The sequence below is a fragment of the Vicugna pacos genome, chromosome 3 (assembly GCF_048564905.1).
Source record: "Vicugna pacos chromosome 3, VicPac4, whole genome shotgun sequence".
NCBI lineage: Eukaryota > Metazoa > Chordata > Mammalia > Artiodactyla > Camelidae > Vicugna > Vicugna pacos.
Window position 1 is genome coordinate 56,792,543 of NC_132989.1, and position 20,807 is coordinate 56,813,349.

A 20,807-nucleotide genomic window follows, 5' to 3' on the forward strand; every position below is an offset into this window, starting at 1 on the left:
CTGCCTTGATTAGAGGGCTGGGTTTAAGACTTGTAGTTGCAGTTGTGTGACATGGGCAGGAGCAGCAGGACTGGCCACATCAGCAGGCTGGGGAAGTATCTACACCTCCCTCGGACCCTGGCAGGCTCCAAGCCTTGCAGCTGAAGAGAAATGACTCCTTTAAGTGGTGGGTCTTAGCCAGTCTTCAACCAACTTTGCAAAGAATGGAGTTGGCTTCCTGCAAAGCCAAAACGTAGATGATCACTCTGAACAATTTTACTTCTCATAGTTCAAGTTATCAAGAGAACATAAAATGGGACAGTGAAAATCCAACTGAACTAGCAAACTCATCTTGTCAAGATCCATGCCACAGAATGTCTCTTCCGACATAATTATACCTGAATATCAGCAACAATGCTACTTACAGAGAAAGCAAGAGACTACTAAATTTTAATTTCTCAAAAGTATTCCCCCATCTCAAGGGTAGAGTACATCAGAGTCACTTCAGATCTCTGGTCCTAAGACTCTGGATAGGGAAGAAGAGATTAGCCTACAGAGCTAAGCCTCATATAAACAGCAATCCAGCACTGCATTGATTAAAAATAACAAAATCAACCAGCTGACACTTTACCTTTTTCCTTATACAAATATCTAATATACATGTACCTGAAAATCACAAATGAATATCAATATTGCTTACTATTCTATTTACCTTAAAATTACTGTTATTCAACAGTTAGAGACAGGTAGGTCTTGCAGTACTTGCAAGGAAAGACTTTAGCACAGCAAGAAAGATGCTACTAAAGTTATTCTTGTCTGTGCATCATTGGCTGAACATACCTACAATATACCACATATCCATCATAGAAAATTTTTATATAAAAAGATACTTTCAAATCAGGTTCTTGGATCCTTTTATACTACTTTCTTATAACCATAGGACCAAGACTCTGCTATGGTCTGTACTCACTGTAACTATAACTGTGTAAACAATGCTACTATTTCTAGCATAGTGGATATTTATGCTTTGGAAGTGGATTAATAGAAAAACAGCAAATAAACCATCAGAAGAGAAAAGCTGTCTGGAATACTGATGTTTGCTAAAGCTGAAAGAACAGAACATGAATACCCTAAGAATTAACAAAGAGACGAAAGAGATACGATCTGTACATCTATTTACCTTAGAACTTCTTTCTAAAATGTTAGTCTATTATAAGACATTCTGCCAATATAGTTCTTTATTATCTACCAGAACAAGTAATCTCCAATTAATAAAGTTGGTCATCTTCCAAAAATTGACCAGTATAAAATGCCTAACAAATTAGAATCTTGGCTTTCTGATTCCCAGTTAGGGCTTTCCAAAATATCCCACAGCAATAGATGACAAACTGCTTCTCTAGTACCTCTGGCAGAAAAATGCAAACATAACATACATATCGTGCCTTTTCCTACTTTACACAGTGGCATGTGAAATAAGAGAGAGAGTATGATATAGTGAAAACTTGGCCTCTAGCCAAGATTTTCCCTAAGAAGCTGTCACACCTTGAATAAGTTTCTTATACTCTTTAGCCTCAACATCCTTATCTATAAATACAAACTAGCTATAATTTGTACCTATAATTGTGGGGTTATGGTTAAATAGCATTTGAGGATATCACAAAGAAAAGTAGGACTAACCACCAAGCTTAGTAAAATGTGTACCTCCCTCCATAACCTTGACACATCCCACCTCTGCTCTTTGCCAAGGAAAGCCCAAAGCTTTCCCAGATTATGACAATGAAATTCATTGCCATTGTGTCACTCTGCAATACTTTCTGATTGACATTATGACAAAACAATATTAGCATAAACTGAGGACTTCTGTTTAGCTAATGACTTAAATTGAATGCTTCAACTAAGCAAATCAAGATACAAATGCTTTACAGTACAGAAAATGATGTCTGTGAGCATGCATGGAATTCTTGAAATTGGAAACTGCCAAAAAGATTTAATTAAGTACAATAATGAATTCTAGGAGATAAAGTACCACAAAAAACAGTTTATATGAATTTAAGCAATTCAAATGTTAAATAAAATATTAATTTGCAAAGTTCAAAACCAGTTCTCATATTACAACTGATGCTACAATTTACTATATACTGCTTTACAGATATGTTAAATTTAATTATAAATCTGAACAAAAATCTCCAAGTTAAATATGTATAAATCTGTTACTATTTACACCAGTATTTCCTGAGTAAATTCTTTTCTGTGGCAATCCTTTGATGATTTAGTAAAACTATGGAAACGTCAATTATTGTTTTCAATTATAAATGAGCAATTTCATAAGGATAAAAAAGAAATGTTCCTTAATGAGGAAATATTTTCTATCCTTAATGATTCTATTGTCTAAACAGTACAAAAAAAGCAGATGATAATTAATAAGAATTTTGTTAGTTTTAGCTTAGTAGTCTAGTTAGACCCAGAAACAATCTTCTCTTTTCAATGCCAATTTAAAAGGGGGAGGGGAGGGGGCCCTGAAAAGAATGTTTTTTAAGAATGCCTCAGACATTCCCTAAATAGAATTTTTAAAAACCAGTAAGGGTTTCTGTTTCTAATAATGGAGGCGTAGTTAATTCAGATAAACTCTTGTATAGAAGAAAACCCAAAATGTTGAATAAAGTATGTAAAACATCTTCTGGAAAGTTATGAGGAATTGCTCAGCCAAGATCTAGGAGAAGGTAAAAACCAAGTGAGGCATTCAAAGCTAGCTGACTCTGCCCTAAGAGTATTTGCTAATCCCAGAGAAAGAGCTGATACACAGAAGTGTGGTTTTTTGGAGCCTAGGGGGAAAAGGAGTATAAAAGTCATAGCCCAAAGGCTAATGCCCAATGAGCTGACACCCTGCAGGGCTTCAATCTGAAAGTGAGCATGAATGAGAAGCAAAACTACATGTAATTGTAGCCCCGTACTTCACTTGGACTACCCAGGAACCCTCGAATCTGGCAACGGAAATTCTCTCTGGAGAAAGATATTCTGTCTTGGCCACAAACTGTTTCTAAAAATAATTTTTCAAATGCAATTTATGGCACATAGTCAACCATAACTAACTCATAAGAGAATTTAAAAGATGTATGAGAAGGAAACAGTAGAAACAACAAATAGAAACAGACTCACAAAAACTTCAAATATGGAATAATCAGACACAGACTATAAAATAACTATTATTGTCATGTTCAAAGACAAAAGAAAGCTTTAAATATATTGTAGGAAACCAGAAACCATAAAATATATCATAGTAATCTGGAAGAAAAAGACATCTAAAATTGGAAAAAATACAAAAGTTAAAAATGCAATGGCCATATTTAACATATTAGACATAGCTGTAAAGAGACTAGTGAACTTGAAATTGGATGAGAAAATACTATCCAGAATGCTCCAAGTGTAGAAAAAATGGAAAATATAGATGAGAGGGTAAAAGACACAGAGGATACAAAGAGGGGGTATAACGTAAGTTTAACTGGAATTTAAAAAGTAGAGAATGGAAATGGATAAAAGAAAATAAATTAGAAGAGAACTTATGTAGGAATTTTCCCTAAGCTTGAGAGACTTTGTGGCCATTTGACACCAGAGGTCCCTACCCCAACTACTATATTTACTATTGCAAAGAAAATATTACTGAGCTAGCACTTACGATGGTGTATCAGTCATGAAAACAAGGTATCACTATATATAAAGCAGAAAATGTTACAAAAGTACAAAGTAAATTCCCAAGGTAGATGATGAAAGTAGCCTACAATTCAGAAGAGTTGATTAGAACTATTAAGCTTGACCTAATAAGTGCTAGAGAACAATGTAAAATAACAGAGAAAGCACATCTTGACCTTTAATCTCACATGTGGTCAAAAAGAGTTGAGTTAATTTCAGAAAGCAGAAATCTTTTGGAGCTTATTTTTCAACTATAATTTACTATTAGACATTAACAACAAAAGCATAGACAAACAACATCCATTAACAACAAAAACCAATTTGTCTAGAAGTTTTAAAACACTTTTTAATAATTATTCTTAGATCAGAGGATTCGTAATTGACAGTAAAAAAAAAAAAAAAAAAACTGAAAAAAAGAGAATCCTAGATTAAAGTACCAAAACTTGCACAATGAACTCAAGTTGTATTCAAAAGGCAATTTATATTAAATGTATATATAGAAATTAAGACTAAAAGGAAAAAAGATTCAAACATTCAAGAAGATAGAGTAAAAATTTTTTTTAAATGAGCAGAAACTAATGATATAACACAAAATAGACAATAAGGCTCCCAAAAGATTGTTTTGAAAAGGAGAAAAGTGACTAATACTTATTATGCATCTAAAACAAGGAACAGTATTTTGCTATGCACTTCACATATTTTACTGCATTTAATCTTCTTAATTACCCTTCAGATAGATAATATACTAAAATCACTGTATACTAAATTTCTGATGACAAGCAAAACCTACTTATGAAGAAATAGCTCAGGAAATAACTCTTAACATCCAGAAAGGTAGTTTTAAAAACAAGTACATTTTATTAGTAGTACACCAAAAAGTTGTACGGATTCATTCAATTTTTAAGATCACAACTTCCTTAAGAATTGAAATGTACAAAACCAAAAAGTCTAAAATGATAAGTAACTATAGACGTCTCAGCAGTGATGTCAAGTAACTGTCCAAATGTGGATGCAGCACTACATCCAAATGTGAGATGATGAAACTAGCCTCCAAGAACCTTTTACCTTAAAATTAGATAAACTAAATAGAAAATGATATATTTGGGTACATGTTAATGCTTTTTAAGTATTCAAGAAATAAAGGGAAGAAAAAAGATGCATAATTCAAAGAAGTCCCTTTTTCACAGGCCAATATTCATTTGTAAATTGATCCTACTTACATCATTAGACTTGCATTTTTCCTTGTGAGAATATATAGTCCACTCCAAAAGCATATTTACTGGTTTGGTCAAAAGCCCAGAGGTCTCACTTCCTGACCAAAAGATTTCAAGAAGAACTGCCTTTCCTGTTATTTTCAGACTCTGAGAATCTGACCAGTCACACAATCTAATAAAAATATGAATGAAAGGTTTACCTTTATGCCAATCTGACCACTAAAGTTATTAGTCATCATATCCATTAATTTGATCAGTATAGTTATTAGGTGTAACATCTTATCATAAAACAAAAAATTCTAACAATTCCTGAATATAAAAGGTTATAAATAAAAATTATAATATATGATTATAATACACAACAAAATTTTTAAAAAGGCCTCAGTTCAACATAATCACCAAGAAGTAATTCATAATCATCAAACAGTAATTCAACTGCATGTTTTAGAGAATATGCAAAACTTAACGTATATTACAGATTCAGTGTTAAAACCTGGTATACCTTTTTACTTAAGTATTCAATTTCTAAAGAATTCAAAAATATGTAAATTATGATAAATAAAATCAGTCTTATCTATCCAAATAGGGAAGTTAGTGAAAAACAAAAATGTGAAGAACTAAGGAAACAAAAAGAGCATACAAACTTTTAGTATCACTGAAGGACTGAATCTAGACATGTTTTTAAAATAAATCTACTTAAAATTAGAAAACCAAATGATTTTTTAGAAACATGTATATAAATAATTAGAAAAATGATGCATAAAATATATTTTAAAAAGTTTTTTGGTAACTAAAACTTACTTTTGACTCAGATGTCGCACTTCACTTTCAACTAAATTAAAGAAAAATTTGAGCAGTGTCAGGTGGAGCACCTTAGAGCCAATAATATTTTCTGAAATTTGATGACAAAAACTTTCATTGAAAAGGCAAGACCTGGAAAACATAAACCCAACAATCTATAGCATGCAAGCAACTCACTGAGTTAATTTGTGAGCAAAGTTTTTTCAGATTGTTATAATTTTAATAAAGTTTGCTTCAACAAAATATAAAGCAAATTCAACAAGGTTTTATTAATGTTTTCTTCCTTTAAAAAGTAAACTCTGTCAAATGTCCCATGACAGTTAATTTTTTAATAATACATATCTAATTTCTCTATCATTTAATGAGTGTAATGTTTAACAACCCTTTCGTATTCTCCCTTTGTACTTTGTATTTCACTGAAAATAAAAAAATTAGGAATTAAACCCTTTTGATTCAGATGACCAGTTACACTGTCAATTTATAATACTCTCCAAATCGTTCTCTTACTCAAGATTATTTTCTTTTTCGTTATTTAGTAAAATGAAGGTCATTTAAGGCTATTTTAAAAAGTTTTAAAAATTCAGTATTTATTTTCTTTCCATCTTCTACAGCAGTCCTGTCCAATAGAACTTTCTGTGATGATAATGTCCTACTGAATAAGTGAAATGTTGCTTGTGCAAACGAGGTGTTGAAGTTTTAATTATTTAATTCAAAAAGACACCTGCACCCCAATGTTCATAGCAGCACTATTTACAATAGCCAAACATGGAAACAACCTTAATGTCCCTCGACAGATGACTGGATAAAGAAGATGTGGTATATTTATACAATGGAATACTACTCAGCCAGAAAAAATGATAAAACAATGCCATTTGCAGCAACATAGATGGCCCTGGAGAATGTCATTCTAAGTGAAATAAGCCAGAAAGAGAAAGAAAAATACCATACGATGTCACTCATATATGGAATCCAAAAAAAAATAAAAAAAAAAGAAGACGACGACAAATGAACTTAAATATAAAACAGAAACAGACTCACAGACATAGAATACAAACTTGTGGTTGCCAGTGGGGAGGAGGGTGGGAAGGGACAGACTGGGAGTTTGACATTTGTAGATAATACTGATAGGTATATATAGAATAAACAAGTTTATACTGTATAGCACAGGGAAATATATTCAAGATCTTGTAGTAGCTCATGGTGAAGAAGAATATGAAAATAAATATATGTATATTCATGCATGGCTGAAAAATTGTGCTGTACACCAGATATTGACACAACACTGTAAACTGACTATAACTCAATAAAAAATAATAAATAAATAAATAAATAAATAAATAAATTTAAATATAGTCATATGTGGCTAGTGGCTACTGGGTTGGACTGCATAATTCTATAGCATTTGTTTAAAGAAAACATAAGATTACTCAGAACTCCAGGACTAAGAGAGATAGTCTAGGCAACAATATTCATTACAATCTTCTTTCAAATTTATTGTCAATTATATCAATGATGTACTTGTAACTTTGTAACTCTGTCTCCACCTTCTTTTTGAATACCATATCCTCAGATTAGTAATGGTCCTTAACAGCTATTAAATTTAACAATTCATTTAATACTAAGATCTGTTCTAAAAGATTCTCCATGACCATATAGTTATTCAGTCTATCTGAAAACTGCCAGAGATAGATATTATAGTATCTTTCTTTTTCTAAGAACATGTATTATGGTATATTTCAAAGATACATTCAAAAGTAGACTGGTATTACCCTGCTCATCTCTATTCCTACCACTTCTCTAGGTACCTACCCCCAGACTCCTAACAGACCCAAATATTTTACAGTTAAATCTGGGTATCTGTTTATTAAAAAGTCTACTATTAAGCTGTCTGAATTCCATCTCCAGAGGCATCAATTAATTCATCCAAACATTTATTAAGCACTTATTAGGTTCCAGCTATTTCAAGCACTGAAGTTGGAGATGTTTAACACTGAGGATTTACTCTCAGAGAAAATCAGAGCTTGCATGCACTGTTGGGTGGGAATACAAATTGGCGTAGCTGCTATGGAAAACAGTATGGAGTTTCCCCAAAAAATTAAGAACAGAACTACCGTTACGATCTGGCTATCCCACTTCTGGGCACTTATCCGAAGAATACAAAAACACTAATTCCAAAAGAAATATGCACCCCTGTTTATCACAGCATTATTTACACTAGTCAAAATATGCAGACAAAATTAAGTGCCCATCAATGAGTGAATGAAGATGTCTCATTCACACTCACACATACACACACGATGGAATACTACTCAGTCATAAAAAGAAAAATATCGCCATATGTGACATGGATGGACCTTTAAAGTATTGTGTTAAGTGAAATAGGTTAGTTGAAGAAAGACATGTATCCTTATTTCACTTTTATGTGGAATATAAAAAACAAGCAAGCAAAAGACAGAAATAAATGAGCACACCAGACCAAACCAAAAGAAATACATAGATACGCATAAGAGTAGTGGTTACCAGAGGGGGAGGGGTTGGGGGAGGTGGAGAGAAGGGATCAACTGTATGGTGACAGATGGAACTCAATTTTTGGTGGTGAGTACTCTGTAGGTATGCAGAAGTAGAAATACAATGTTCTACATATGAAACTTATATAATGTTGCAAACCAATGTTACCACAATAAAAAATAAATTAAAAAAAAAAAAGCCAGAGGCTGACTTAAGTGACAAAAGTAACTAACTGAAAGGAAAGGGCAGGGGATAAAAAGTGGCAACTGACTTGCATTTTAAAGGATAATTAGGAGTTGGCTAGGTATTTGGAGGGTTGCAGGAATGGAGATTTATACAGGCAGAGAAAACATAAGAACAAAGGGACAGGAAATGAAAAATAGTTCAGCCAATGGGCATATTTGGGAAGATGATGAAGGTGAGAATGGAGACATACATAGAGGCTAAATCATGAAGGGTCTTATGTGTTTTGCTAAGGAATTTAAACCATTTCCTATAGGTGAAGTGATTGTCAGTGAAGGATTTTTATCTGGGAAATGACAAGATCACTTTGGAAAGAGTGTATGGGGGTACTTTGGAAGATAAAGGAAAAAAGCAGAGTCAAGATCAATAAAGCAGGTATTGCAACAGTTTACGTAAGAAGCAATGAAGGCTTTTAAATAAAGGCAATGACAGTGAAGCAAGAAACATACTTGGAAATTAGGAAGAATGCCAGCTATGTAAACCATGTATCATCACATCCTACACCTATGCTGGGCTAGTACTATGTTAGAACTATGTTTACATCTCAGTCACCTTCAAAAGTGCAGGAACTGTTACATTATATTTATCTTTTCTTTTAATCTCTGAAAAACAGCACAATGCCTGGCTCCCAGTAGCTACTCAATAAACATTTTCTGAAAAACTAAATAAATGCATGCCAGCTAGCTGATGAGCTTGCTTCAAATATAACACAACCAAGATGGTAGGTAAATCCTTATGATCTCAAAGAGGCAACCAAATATCTAGCCTTTGCCTGGCTAGTCAAGTATCCTTTCTCTTACTATGGACCCTCCTAAAACTGAACATTTGGGATAAATAGAAAGTACTTCCTAGACAGAGGAGGGCTATCAGATACAGACAGCTATCAGAGAAGAAATAGAAAAATGGTTAGTTCTGTTTGAGAGAAAGAAGCAGAAATAAGAGGGATTTCTGAAGAGATTAACATATGGAAGACAAAGGAAGGATCTAGGCAGATGACAGCATGTGCAGAGGCATGAAAGAGATGACATATTTAGGAAACATTAAGTTCAGTTTCAAAATTCAAATTTCTAGCAGAAAAAATATAACAGAAACACTAAAATAGATAATGTACACAGTTACAAATGTTTATACTGTTGATGACCAAAATCTGATGATATTCATATCCCGTAAGTTTTTCTTAATTTTTAAAACATGCAAACACATTTTGTTAGAAAATAAAAACAATGATTTAATTAGTTTTATTTCCTGAGTTCATTTCATATATTCATTAAACTTTTTTTTAAAATAAATTGACTAACATGACCAATTTAGACTTGGCCTTTGCAATAAATAACAACACACAAACAAATCAAACATACAACACACAATTTTTTTCTAAAAAGAAATGTACTTCTTTCATCAGTATCTAAAAAATGCATAGCAGAACAATGACTATATGAAATTTAGCATCCAACATGTGAAATTCCTTACCTGATAAGCACTTCTATTAGAGACCATGCCCCTTTCATACAAGTTGGACACTGAAACAACTCTAAGTAATATCTTGACATGGCTGGGGACTTCCAAGGAGGGTGGAGGTGAAGAAGAGCTGACAATATATGAAAGTATCGACCAGAAAACGTATCTATGTTATCCTATTATTTAAAAATAAACAAACAAATAAAAGACTATAGCTAAAAATATAGTTTCACCAGCTGATTTAGTTTAAAACTGTAATAACCCAGACCTATCTTCCTTGGCAAGAATATGTGTTTGGACAAAGGAGAACAGATGGAAGCATGATATTTAGCTAATTAAATACTGCAACTGAGAAACAGGCACTCTCTAAATATGCATCTACATATTAGATAATCCTAGCTATTGAGTCAAATTTATATGAACTGTCCATTTTACTTCTCATGATCACAGTGAGATTAATTGTTTCCAAATGTGACCTGAAATGAACTAACGGTTACAAACTTTACATGCAATATTCTTACCTATCACTAACATCAGTTTGACATAGCTTAAACTTGTTGTTTATTTAAATTGGCAATATGATGAAGAATATGACTGGAAAGCTACCTTTGAAAAGCTGTCCCTATTGTTTTTCACAGTTTAAGGATATGTTCACTGTCTATACATACCATGAATAACAATGATTGTCAATGTATTAAACAAGTAATTTACTAAATGATATTCTAGACCCTTGAAGTATGATTTTTATGTTAGATACTTTTTTCTCAGAATTTTTTCTGTGGCAGTAAAGTAAGTTAAAGCATTCAGCGTTAATATCTAGCATAGAGTCTAAAAACAGAAAAGAAATGATAAAAAATGGGTGCCACATTTCCTACTAAAATGAGGGGAAGGAATAATGGAGAGAGAAAATAAACTATAGACTTACACCAAATGAGAAAATGTTCATACTTTAACATTCTTTGAACATGTAAGACTGCTCTTACCTGTAGAATGTTCTCTAGAAGAGCATGAAGAAGGCATACAGGAGGGATATAATGTGCTTGCAAGGAGGAAAGTTCCTCAATTGCTTCTTTAAAAAACTGTCCTTCAATGAGGCTTTCAATTAAATTTAATACACCTCGGGGAAATTCAGCATTTTTAACCTAAGAAAGGAACGATTCTATGACTCAAAACAGTGTAAAATTCTGAGGTAAAATCCTGGATCAGTAAGGAGCCTTAATTTCCTCATACGTAAAATGAACTATCAATCCGTACCCTCACTACTTCACAGAGTTGCTATGTGGTTCAAAAAGGATGATTTATAGGAATGTGTTTCACAACAATAAAATTGCACTGCAAAACATATATTATTGTTTTATTTATTATTTCCTATCCCCTTATATAGTAAGGGAAAATATTACCTCTAAAAGAAGAGTTTAAAAGGCAATTACAAAGTCTGGCTGATAATGAAGAGATTTCAGTTGGAGGAACAACCACATATAGTTCTAACTTAAATGTAAAATTAGTTTTTGGTTTTCTTTTAAACCTACAAATTATGCCTATTAAGACATAGTAAATACATGAGGATGTCATCAAGCACAATCAGTATTTGCAACAAGTGAAAACTGCTCTAGTATCATAAAATTACTCTTACATTATTACACATTAATATAACTCCAAATAGTTGCACAAAATACATCCCCCTTGATCAAAATATTTTAAAAAATAAAAGTGACTACTTTGAAGTAGCTGAGAATAAAGAATACTCTGAAAGACTACCTAGAATAAAACCATCAATTTTCAAGGCATAAATGATATAAAGAAAATATACTTTCATAAATGATATACTGAAAATTTAATCTAGAAGTAGTAATTATGAAAGCTATGGAATGTGTGAAGAGGGATGCATCACTCACCCATGATGGGCACAAGTTTTTAATTCTTGTTATCAGTTTTTATTACTGTATAGAATTTTTTTTGAATTTTGATAGAATACTATTTTTCTTTTTCATTTCTGATTAGAGAACTACGATTCAAATTTGATGGGAGGTTTTGTCTTGCAAATGACACATTCCTCCATATCAAAATAACTAAAAATAATAAAACATAGAGCTTACTTATTGCCCCCATCACCATCCTACTCACTCCAAATCCCTTACCTCAACATTGTATACCGGTTGTTTATCTATTCTAATGCAGCTGTATCTTATAGCCTACAAAACAGAAACCATTAATTAAAATTAAACATTTTTAGGTTGAAAAATTCATTTCAGCTTAAAAAGCATAAAACCTTGGCCAAACTTACAAAATAGATTAAGGAAGACATTAATAGCTATAACTGATCTGACTCTCATGTTTACTCAGACTAGTGACCTCCATCATTTTGGGGTAATAGTACTCTTATGGGTATGAACATTCTCTATTTTCTCCTTCTAAATTAAAATAACTTAAAAGGTAAAGTCATTCACTTTGAAGACCTGAAGAGGTCCATTATCCTGAGTATTTTAATAATTAGAATATAAATGGAGAGAACATTTTGTATAAAACTCCATGAGAGAACAAAGTGTAGTCATGTTTTGCATACACATATAAAATCTGCCTCTATTGTAAAACACCTATAATTTTATATTTGCTTAAAAAAATGATACTGGAAAAATATTTGCAACAAACATAAAAAGAGATAATTCCTAATTATATAGAGTTCTAGAAGCAATGGTATAAAACAATCTAATGGAAAAATAAAGAATATCAACAAGCAATTGGCAGAGGAATAAATACACAAATGGCAAGTGAAGATAAAACATACTCAAACTTGCTACTAACAAGAAACATAAATTAAAACAATGATAAAGCTTTGGCTTCCACTTAGGATGTAGCAAGCTGCAAAGAGGCATACCTACATTATGAACAAGAAAAAACTGGAAAATCTACAAAATCTTAATTTTACCTGAACCCATGAGACAGCAGAGATCTTAGTGCAACAAACTATACAGAAATATGAAGCAAGACAGGAGCCTCCAAGGACATGGGACATGAGCACTGATTTATCTGAGACAGAGCATGGTCGGAAGTGGAGGACTCCATTACATGTGGGTAAGGAAACTCCAACTTAAATGTTTCACCATTTGCTTAAGGCCAAATGTGGGTCAGCATGAGAGAACAGAACCCCCTGGGAATCAACAAAATGAGGGGAGTTTGTACTCAATGGCACGGATCTTCTCCATGGACCTCACTGGGTGCTCATGCAAATAAAAAGACAGAGTGAGAGACTAAAGAACGTCTCCCTTGCAGTGAAGGCTGAGAGGAGGTGAACAGCGGTGCTGTGGGAAAGGCCGCAAACCCAGTCACCCTCAGGACACATGAGAACCCATAATCTGCCGGATTAGGGAACAGGAAAAAAAAGTCCTTTAACCCTGAAGAGGGGCAGGAAGAGATCTTAATCACACATCATTAGCGATCCCTTATTACTGGGGCAGGGCAAGAACACTGACGAAGCCCTTCTCCAAAATCCAAGGCTTCAAAGACTTCCTCAGACTTAGGCTGAAATCAGACAACAGAAACACGGATCCTCCAGACCCTCATCCTCCAATAGAAGGTTAGCAAGCATTCAGCAACAAGTTACAGCAGTTTATAAAACATAATTTATCCATGACATCATTGAGGTATAAGTAGCAGAGAATTCAGCAATTTACTAAACATCCAAATACACTAATTGCTATTCATAAAAAATTAATGGACTAAGATTATTTATTTTAAGATACATTAAACATAATAATGAGTCATTTTATTATTATTATCATTATTATTATTATACATTGGTTACACTACAGAAGGATAGAAAACTACAAAATTTTTAGTATATCAAGTTCTACCTGAGCTCTATATATGTGTTTCCTTAAGGCATTTTTCACATCAACAATATCCACATCTGTTCTGATATCCTTGGTTTTTGATTCTTTGGCATGATCAGCAAAAACAGAAATCTTCATTTCTTTCTGCAGACACACAAAAGTAGTTTAGACAATGTACTAAAGAGTGTCAACACAAATGGTAAGTATCACAATATAATACAAGAACACATTCATGCAGTGTTAACCACGGCAAAGATCCTTCTAATTATATTATATAAAGATTACACATTAAGATAATTAAAAAGCAAATGTTTTAATTGGAAAATCTGACCTGATATTTACATGTGTACTTTCTTAAGTACTTTTCATTTTAACCTGTTCTGAATCTTTCCTGGAACCTCTATCTTACTTTTCTTTTTCTTTTTTCTTGTTGCCATGTTCACAACATGATTATTTACTTACCTTCTTTATTTTTCTGAAGATTCCTCTGAATATATATATATAAACATGCTATGGTTTATACTGTAAAATAAAGTTACACTCTAGAAAAACTAACTCAAGAAAGATCCTGTTTAAAAGACAAGCTACCTTATTAGTAATGATCTGTAATATATCACAGGTAAGCAAGAGAAAAAGTAAAATTCCAATTAGAATGTACTACTCAAATTACATATACATGTATTTTTCATTTTAAGAATTTTAGCCTCTTTCGTCAGTAACTTTCTTTTCTTTTTTGTCAGGCAAAATATATTTGAATATCCAGATTATTAACTCAAATTCTTTGTGTACACATGTAAAAATACTTTCATTGTGAACCAAAGTTAATTATAACATTAATTATGAATATTACAGCAGATCAAGAAGATTCTTTACATAAGATGTGCAGGTTATATTTAACACAGCAAGCAATAACAAATCAGATTATGTATATAGATGACACTATGGAAGAGCCAGAAAAAATAAAAATCATTTAGCTTAGCTTACAAAGTTTTACCTGATCTCTATAAATGTGCTTTCTTAAGGTACTTTTGTCATGTCTGATGTCCTTCCTGGTATCTCTTTCTTTCTCTTTTTTGCGTTTTTTCCTCAAAGTATAACTCCTATGAACATCTTCATCCTTTTTCTTAATTTCCTTCTACACATATTTAGACCACAATAAAAAAAATCTCAATATGAAAGATGTATGCTACAAAATCCAAATAAATTGAAGTGTCTAACTTATAACACATTAAAAAAATATAACAGTTATATACAACAGGAAATCTCATCCACTGGAATGGGGATACATTAGTAAAATATTTTGGAAAACAGCTGGTCATTACCTAGTACAGTTGAACATGGACAGTCCTTATGACCCAGAAATTCTCCTAGGGATGATATCCTAGGATACACCCAAGGAATATATCCAAAGCTAGAGGAACTCTTGAACATGCGCATCAAGAGTCATATAAGAAAATGTTCACACTGTTCATGGAAAAAATGCTTATAACTGCAAAAATCAACCAATCCATCAAAAGCAAACCAATAAAAAGAAACCCAAGTACTTATAAATAGTACAATGGATAAAATATATAATTATAAAAAAATGAAATATTATATACTAGCAAAAAAGTCACAGAAGATGATAAATACCACAAACTACAAAAGTTCACTAACAGGCAAAACTAAACAATATATTGTTAAGGGATACATACATGGCTGGCAAAACTATAGTGGAAAACAAGAAAATAATTAAAACAAATTCCAAGATAGAGGTTAACTCTGGAGAAGACGAAGAAAAGGGGATGCAGCTGGAAATGACATATAGCAACGTCTTAAAAAACTGAAAATACTCTATTTCTTAACCTAGATGGTGAGTACATAGCACTTATTTTTGTATCCTTTCAAAAATTATACACAAATGCTTCATAAATGTTTGTAATTTACATATAATACATATAAATAAGTAACAATTTCATAAAATGCCATAGTTAGTAAATTTAGAATAGTGTAAAGTATAAATAAATTATTTTTAATTTGGAAGGTCTTACCTGATTTCCACATGGGTGCCTTCCTAAGGCATGTCTCATTTTAACCAATTTCAAATCTTTACTAGAATCTCTGAATTTTTCTTTTCTGTGATGTTCAGTCAAAGTAGAACTAATATTAACATCTTCATCATAATTTTTCATTTCCTTCTGCATGTTAGTGAAAATACTTTGGTTAAACCATACAGTAACCATAGCCTCAATACAACCAACGCAAGTCACAACAGAAAAACTGAACCAGGAAGGTAGATTTTATAAAATAGACACATGATATCAAATATAATATTGTTAACTTAATCTTCCTTGGAATGTCTACTTTTTTGCTGTCATATGATTAGTGAAAGCTAATTTGGTTATCTTCATTACTTTATTTTTCCAAATTTTGTGAAAATAATCTAGGCCATGCATTAAATAGAGTCTTGTCATTAGATGCATCAAAAAAAAATCTCAGAAAAATCTTTGTATAAGATATAGGTATAGTAATATCAAACAGAGTAAGAAGTATTACTAACCATATTGTTATTCATTATACTAAGTAATTAATTTTAAAAAACTAGAAATTGTTACCTGAATTTTAGAAGTCAGGATGTTTACAGATTTTTTTAAACTTTTTTTTCAGTAGAGATACAACTGATGTACAATATAAGTTACAGGTATAAAATACAGTGATTCACAATTTTTAAAGGTTATACTCAACTTATAGTTATTATAAACCACTGGCTACAGTCCCTGCGCTATACAATATATCCTTAAAGTTTATTTATTTTATGCGTAAGTTTGTACCTCCTAATCCCCTATCCCTTTACTGCTCTTCCCTGTCTCTATCCCCACAGTTAACCACTAGCTCCTCTTCACATCTGTGAGTCTGTTTCCTTTTTGTTATATTGACTAGTTTATTTTTTAGACTCCACATATAAATATCAAACAGCACTTGCCTTTCTCTGTCTGACTTATTTCACTTAGCTTCCTTCCAATTCCATCCATATTGTTACAAATGCAAAACTTCATCTTAGCAACTTAGGTTGCTTCCATTATCTTAGCAACTGTGAATAATGCTGCTAGGAACACTGGGGTGCATGTATCTTTCAAATCAGTGTTTTGGGGTTTTTTTTGGATATATACTCAGGAGTGGAATTGCTGGGTCACATGGTAGTTCTACTTTTAGTTTTTTGAGAAACTACCATAGTGTTTTCCACAGTGGCTACACCAATTTTACATTCTCACTAACAGTGTATGAGGGTTCCCTTTTCTCTACATCCTCGCCAGCATTTGTTATTTGTGGTCTTTTTCATGACAACTAGTATGACAGGTGTGAGGTGATAACTCATAGTGGTTTTAATTTGCATTTCTCTGATGATTAAGAATGTTAAGCATCTTTTATATGCTTGTTGACCAGGCATCAGGTTTTTATTTTTATGTTGAGTTATATGAGCTGTTTATTATTTTAGATATTAACACCGTATCAGTCATATCATTTGCTAATATTTCTCCCATTCAGAAGATTGCCTTTTTGTTTTGTCAATGGGTTTCTTTGCTGTGCAAAACCTTTTAAGTCTGATCAGGTTCCATCTGTTTATTTTTGCTTTTCTTTCTTTTGCTTTAGGACGTAGACTCAAAAAGAAAAATACTGCTAGAATTTACATCAAAGAGCATTATGCCAACCCCGTGAGTTTTATGGTTTCAGGTCTTAATTTTGAGTTTACTTCTGTATATGGTGCGGAGAAATGTTCTGATCTCATTGTTTTACATGTAGCTGCCCGGTTTTCCTAGCACCACTCGAAGAAACTGTCTTTCCCCACCGATGCAGGTGGAATGTAAAACTCCCCTACTATTATTACGTTACTGTCAATTTCTTCCTTTATGTCTGTTACTATTTGCTTTATGTATTTAGGTACCCCTTTTCTGCATGCATATATACTTACAATTGTTTTATCTTCTTCTTGGATTGATTCCTTGATCATTATATACTGCCTTCCTTTGTCTCTTGTAACAGTCTTTATTTCAATAAGAGTTTCAAAACAGAGACATTAGGCAATTATCTTAATATGCTCAAACTATAGACTATAATACACAGAGCTGGGTTCAAATACCAACTCTGTGATTCCAAAATCCATGTTATTTCCACCAAATATTGTCCCTCAAACAATTCTATAAGAAAAATCAGAAAAAACGTTAGTCTATAAAGTTTACCTGGGTTCTGCACATGGTCTCTTTTAAGGCAGCTTTCATTTCAAGAAATGCTGTATCTTTCCTGAAATCTTTGTTTTTTTCTTGATTGCTATGGTTTTTCCAAGCAGAATTAGTCTGGGAATCTTCATCATTCTGAATTTCTTTCTGTATGTATGTAAAAATAGTTTAGGCAATCAATTAAGTATAATTTCAATATTATATACTTTATTTGTATCCAACTTTATACCTCCAAAATATTTTGGTAGTGAAACAGGTAAAATGCACTCTTTTAAATCAAAGGTGATTAAGCAGTAGTAAATTCTTCCTAGGAAAAAATCACTACAACAGAGGTCCCGAATAATAAAGTAATACTAATAATAATGTATTTCAAGAAAAGCTAATGCTTTGTTGGTCTAGTAACAATCAACCCTTTTTATGAATAATCATGAATAAAAATATTTTATCTAGTCCTTAACCAAGTTATAATTACAATCTAGATAAAAAAATTTCTGATTATACATCATTTCTCAGAGTATTTTTCAGCTTTTTACTAATAAGACTTCTCATTTGCAACTCCAACAGAGAGGAACAGAGGCTAATAGCTGAATTCAAAGCTCTTATTTTACTTGAGTATAAATAAGTGATTATCTTCCTCTAACTCTATCTCAAACATTTATTTCTGTTGCCAAGAAATCCAACCTGAATTCATAAAGCACCTATCAATAATAACTTTAAGAATAATTGGATATGTACTTATAATTCTAGAAGTTTAGTAAGATAAACAAATGGGAGTAAAGATGAGGTCAAGATAGCTCCCTAAAATGTAGCTATGAAAGGGTATTGAGACAGTCACTATCTTTACATACAGAGACTGGAGAATCACTGTTCTCCTAGGGAATGATTATAATATAGCCAAAATGTGCTGAGGCCTATGGTGTGATCTTTAGTTCCCTTTCACTTGTACTGGGCTTCCTATATAGATGTGAGGCTCATATCCTGCAACCAGAGAACAATTCCTGACAGTAGCTGATTAAATTTCTTCACTTAGTCAGAAGAGTGAAACTGAAAACTAAGAAAAATGAAGACGTTTCTTCTTTCCTATTATGGCATCAAAGAAAGAATTACTCTGAATGTACAAACAACTTCTGTTAAGGACAACTTGAAGGGGGATAAACTGAGTTTCTGGGTTTCAATTTCACATGGATGAGAAAGAGGATAAATCCTCCGGCTTAGATCATTAGGAAATGTCTAAAATATAGGATGATTTAATCCCATATAGATTCCACTTAACAAAGGATATGTATGCAAAAGAACATAACATTATCATCAGCAACTAGGCAAGATCATGCTATTTTCTAATCCTGAATATACTTACTTAAGCATCCATTTCAGATGCTATATGTTGATCTGTATATTAGAATGTATGATTCAAGTATCCTATATAAGGCTAATTAAAAATCATAACCTGATAAATTATGACATTTGTAAAACTTTAAAAATAATCTATGTTCTATAGAGCTAAACAAATGATCAACATAATTGTTCCCAAGCCATTAATACTTTCTCCAACTGGCTACCCTTACAAAACATATAGGCATTACTTATCTGTATTCATTTCTTATTCCTCATTTTATAAATATTTTAGTGCCAACTATGTAGGCACTAAATATGGCAGTGTTTGGTGTTTGTCTCCTAGATGATCTAGGAAAAGAGAGCCATGTTTAATCTCTTTTGTATAGTATAATGCTATGTTTCAAACAGATGACCAGAAGCCTACTTGTTTAGTAAACTACTCTATTATCTAGGATAGCACAACACAGTGTGGCAATGACAGTTTGCCCTGGCTTTTGATTCACATGTTTGACTTTGCTTCCTGTCTTCGAATAGGTATGAATATGCTTTAGTCTCCAGGTCTTACTCCTTGATTCAATCATTACATTTGCCATAAAACTTGAATGAATTCACGAGACTGGTGGAGAGCCAGAGAAGTCAAGCAAATAGAACAAGCATCTTTTGAGTGCTTTATGTGGTTCTTAACTAGTATTGATACTGATTTTTAAATGGTACCTCATAATCCAAGATTGACTACTAGTAGGACATGATAATCTTTATAGCATGAAGTATTTTTAACTACCCAGAAAGAAGCCAGGTGAGTTTCTTTCTTTCTAGTTTCAAGGAAACTTAATATCCACAATGAGAAAAGCAAGGGGAGACTTGAGGAGAGAAGCCTTAAAATTCACTGAGTGCTTGGTCTTAAATATTTGGTCTGACATATGATAGTTGTAAGATCATGGGAAAATCATTTAACCCAATTATATCTCATTTCACTAACTGTAGAGTGGGGCTATAATACACACCACACAGGATCATGATGTTTAAAATAAGAGTTAAGTGTATAAAATGATTAGCATAGTGCCTGCCTGGCACATAGTAATATTGCCCTAGATTAATAGTAGCAGTAATTCTCACAACAACCAAAGTAAGGTAAGTATTAGGTTCTACATAAAAAGGAAGAAATTCAGTCACAGAATAAATGACTTTCCTATGGTGAAAGAGCTAACAAGTTATAAATCTAGGTCAACAATTAGTTATCTGGCACAAAAAGTGTATGTTTTTTTGGTTATTCCTACTATATTTCCGTAAGAATTTTCTGTGGTTCATTCTAATTTCTTTCTAAAACAGGACTAAGTATCCTTTCTCATGATACCTTTCTTGGTCCAAACAATTCAGACACATTAGTCATTTGTTCGTCTGTATTTCTATACCTCGTACATAATTTTAGAAATGCACAATACACACTGAACTATAATTAATAGTTTTCATCTTCTGTTTTTCCCCAATAGTAAGCACTTTTAAGTCTGGCAGTTGGTCTTATTCATTTTCCACAGCAC

The 20,807-nt window shown here is 32.5% G+C and overlaps 1 protein-coding gene across 6 annotated transcripts in view; it reads right to left on the bottom strand.

The window, feature by feature from the left end:
- SLF1 (SMC5-SMC6 complex localization factor 1) overlaps positions 1-20,807 on the bottom strand; it is a 61,545-nt gene that overhangs the window by 23,508 nt on the left and 17,230 nt on the right. For 5 of the 6 annotated variants that reach the window (XM_072958376.1, XM_072958374.1, XM_072958375.1 and 2 more), the window contains exons 6-15: positions 17,938-18,081; positions 17,670-17,741; positions 15,751-15,897; positions 14,715-14,855; positions 13,742-13,864; positions 12,029-12,082; positions 10,874-11,032; positions 9,903-10,066; positions 5,682-5,813; positions 4,887-5,052 (exon numbers count right to left, since the gene is read on the bottom strand). In XM_072958376.1, the coding sequence (XP_072814477.1) occupies positions 4,887-5,052; positions 5,682-5,813; positions 9,903-10,066; positions 10,874-11,032; positions 12,029-12,082; positions 13,742-13,864; positions 14,715-14,855; positions 15,751-15,897; positions 17,670-17,741; positions 17,938-18,081 (1,302 nt within the window). The remainder of the gene's footprint in view (positions 1-4,886; positions 5,053-5,681; positions 5,814-9,902; positions 10,067-10,873; positions 11,033-12,028; positions 12,083-13,741; positions 13,865-14,714; positions 14,856-15,750; positions 15,898-17,669; positions 17,742-17,937; positions 18,082-20,807) is intronic. The other variant, XM_006212940.4, reaches the window with a different exon arrangement.